Below are 3,521 nucleotides of genomic sequence, written 5' to 3'. Positions count from 1 at the left end.
TATAATTATCAGTATATCACTACTATCGGTATGTTTATTTATGATTGAGTAAATTAGCTAAATATACTAACAAATGTGGGATATCATTGAATGGGGGGAAAATGATAATGTTGGGGGGAAGAAAATTGGAGGGATATATGGTATGGAGTGCAAATAGGGAAAAAGTGGTGTGTAGGGAGTACAAATTCTCTATGATTTAACCGTTTAACTTCTGGATTTTTGTTTGTTAGCAAATTAACCCAGTTGACGGTGAACTCTCATATAGAATCACGAGGTGAAATTGATAATGTAACAAAAAAAAGGAAAAAAGGCAAGGGTTATGAAATTCATAGTGTTCTCTGCTGCATGACAAAAATATCGTACGTCTTTTGTAAGGTCTCGTGATTACAAAAGTTATCTCCTTTAGATTTTCTCCCATCATTACTTTTCGTTTAACCCGCTCGACCAAATCATGACATATGCAGAATTTATTTCATGGATTTAAACAAAAGATTTTCATTAATTTGCTACATGGAAAATGTCCTTTTCATTGTGTATCTCTTCCCACTTCTGAATGTGACGACTACGACCACATGGTGCCAGTACCCACGACTACACAATTTAATACTCCCTACATGTTTATTTTTCCTCCATAATATAGTTATAGAAAAATGGTACTTAATGATATATACTTCTTTAACTTTTACCCATCTTCTTACATCTCATTGATCAAAAAGGGGAAAAAACTCAAAAGTGAATGATAGATTCCAAGTTTTTGAAACATGCATGTTCTTTCTGATATCAAAACAAAAAAAACAAAACAAAATATATAAAAATATTGAAAGAAATAAAAACAGGTCGACCAGTTTCAGTTGTACTGTTGCTGATCAAGCCATGGCCAAAAACCTGAGTGGTCATCCATTGCACAGAACATGTTACTGATACTGTTTTCTTCTTTAACCATACTCTGACCAGAAGACGAGTTTTGAAAGAATTGCATAGTCGTTGTGGTGGTCGTCGCGGTCGCTGGTGGAAAGAAGTGTCGACCAACAGTCTGTTGCGCTGGTGGATGGCCGCCTGTTATTGTGCTGTCTACTGATGGCACAGCCGTCGAGATGTCCAGCCTGAAATTATCGGAACTGTTGTCGCTTCTGTTACTGCAAGATCCTTCTGTTTCTTTGTTCAGATTTATCGATTCTGTTTGTTCTCTGTTCCTTAAACTCATTATCTGAAAATTTTATAACATATTTATGAAACAAGTTAGATTCGAATTAAGAAAAAAATGCAGAGTACTGTATAATGTGATAAGCATAAGAAAGCTATTGTATTCAGATCTCTGTTCTGACAAGAGGGGGGAAACAGATACTGATGTTTTTAAAAGTCACGAATCATCATACCAAAAAAAAGTCATGAATCATGTCGAGTTTATTAACCCTACCTGAAAGCAACTGCTGATCCCAAGAATTATCATCAAATAAAATACAAACTTAATTTTTCACCTTTCAGAAAGAAAATAAATTAATCTTGTACTCTAACGAAATTATGAGATTACAAAACCAAATAAAACTTGATCTTTCACATTAATCAAATAAAAAGTTAGAAACCAGGCCAATTTTAAACATATACAAATAAAATATTGATCTAGCGCCTTCAAAATTTTAAGAAGTAATGTACATAAATAAATTATCAGAATGTTAAAACACAACTAAAATCATAATAAGTTATCTATAGTCCCAACCTAGATAAAACCGAAACAAAATTTAGTTCAATCTTTAACTAACAGAAATTCTGAGACTATTAACCAAGAAAGCTTGATATTTCACAATTCAAGAAAGAAAGAAACTAAAAATATATGTTCTGAAAAAGCTAAAAGATTCAATATTTTTAACCCTAGTGTAATCAGACACATAAAAAAATCGAATTTAAATTGAATTTTCATTGTTTAAAAAGAAAATTGTGAGATTAATTACCTCAGCTTGGAGTTTCTGGTTGTGAGTTTGAAGAAGATCGTTTTCAGCTTTAAGGGAATCAAACTGTCGTTTAAGTGTATCATAATCTTTCTCAAGCTGCTTTGTTTTCCAGCGAGCTCTTCTGTTCTGAAACCAAATCGCGATCTGTCTTGGCTGTAAACACAAGGCACGAGCCAACTGCATTTTCCTCTCTGGGTCAAGCTTGTTTCCAAGTTCGAAGTTCTTCTCTAATGTCTTCACTTGCTCCATGTTCAATCTCCTCTTCTTCTCTCCCTTTTGAGACCCATCATCTGAATAATCCTCTTCTCCGTTCATAATGTTCCCAGCTTCTAACCCTTCTACTGGAGATCGCTTACCTAGAAACGAAGCAAACCCTGAAAACAGAGCAAAAACAGAGCTTTAGAAAACACAGGAGATCATGAGTAAGTGTATGTGTGTATGTACCATGAAGATCTTGAGGTATAGAGCAAGAAGGAAGGAGAGGTGAAAGAGAAGGAGGTAGATCTTCGTAAGAGGGTTGGATCATGAAATTTGAGGGGAAAAAAGACATTCCATTATTACAAGACATTTTCTCCTGTTTTTCAACAGTAGACAAGACTGTTTGCTTAAGCTTTGGTTGTTTCTCTTTAGATTCTTCTTGCCACCATATAGTTAAGATCTTTGGATCTCAATAATCTTTGTGCTAGCAGGAGACTCAAATGGAAAACAGAAGAGGGAGAAAAAGAAGATAGTGAAATGAATTGGCCTAGACTATACCACTTATGGTATTTGTTTTCTTCTTTTTCATTTTATATAGAAAGGCTGATATAGAGAGGGCATTTAAGATGAAGAAGGATAGAGAAATTCATTATTGTTAAAAAAAGGAAAACTTTTTGTTAGAAAAAGTTAACAAGATCAAATAGGTTAAACTCTATTAACTTAAACCAAACAAAAAAAAACTTAGTGTAACTGCATTATGTATTTTCATCTATATTATTAAAACTGAAGTACATTTTGGTATTGTTTGGAAACTTAAATAGTATATTAAATAAAAGTTATTTGGAAACAAAGATAGCAGATTAAATATTTTTTTATTTACATATTTAGTCACTGTATTTCTTTCTCATTTACAAATTTGTCGTTTGGTAACTTGGATAGCAGATTAAATGAGAATTGTTTGGAAACACGGATAGCAGATTAAATAATTCTTTTTATTTACACATTTAGCCATTGCATATCTTTCTTATTTACAAATATGCCACTTCACTTAAAATAAAAAAAATTAAATTAATTACAATGAATTGTTATTTCTTTTTGCTGAAAATAAAAACACAAACTGTAATATATAGTATATATTAATCTGCTACAATACAATTTTCAAAAAAAACGAAATATCATAAAATTAATAATAATTCATAAAACCCCACTGTAAAAAATTAAATCATTTTTAAATAAATAAACAAAAAAAGTCAATAGGTTAATATATGAATGTTACAATTACATCAAATTGCATCAAGTTATAAAATTATAAATATAATATTACATACAGATAAAAAATTATTATCAAACATCTATGGGGAAATTACATGTTTA

At 31.5% G+C, this 3,521-nt stretch overlaps 1 protein-coding gene across 1 annotated transcript; it reads right to left on the bottom strand.

Annotated features, from left to right (window-relative positions):
• Window positions 1-640: 640 nt before the first annotated feature.
• On the bottom strand, window positions 641-2,738 carry LOC106394902 (homeobox-leucine zipper protein ATHB-13-like). The gene is made up of 3 exons (XM_013835451.3): window positions 2,394-2,738; window positions 1,950-2,323; window positions 641-1,207 (listed from the first exon to the last, which is right to left on the bottom strand). The coding sequence occupies exons 1-3, from the start codon at window positions 2,515-2,517 to the stop codon at window positions 848-850; spliced, it is 858 nt and encodes a 285-aa protein (XP_013690905.2). The 5' UTR covers window positions 2,518-2,738; the 3' UTR covers window positions 641-847.
• Window positions 2,739-3,521: the final 783 nt, after the last annotated feature.

The sequence above is a fragment of the Brassica napus genome, chromosome A2 (genome assembly GCF_020379485.1).
Source record: "Brassica napus cultivar Da-Ae chromosome A2, Da-Ae, whole genome shotgun sequence".
Lineage (NCBI taxonomy): Eukaryota > Viridiplantae > Streptophyta > Magnoliopsida > Brassicales > Brassicaceae > Brassica > Brassica napus.
Note: the sequence above shows the minus strand (reverse complement) of the source record. Positions and strands in the feature narration are given on the sequence as shown.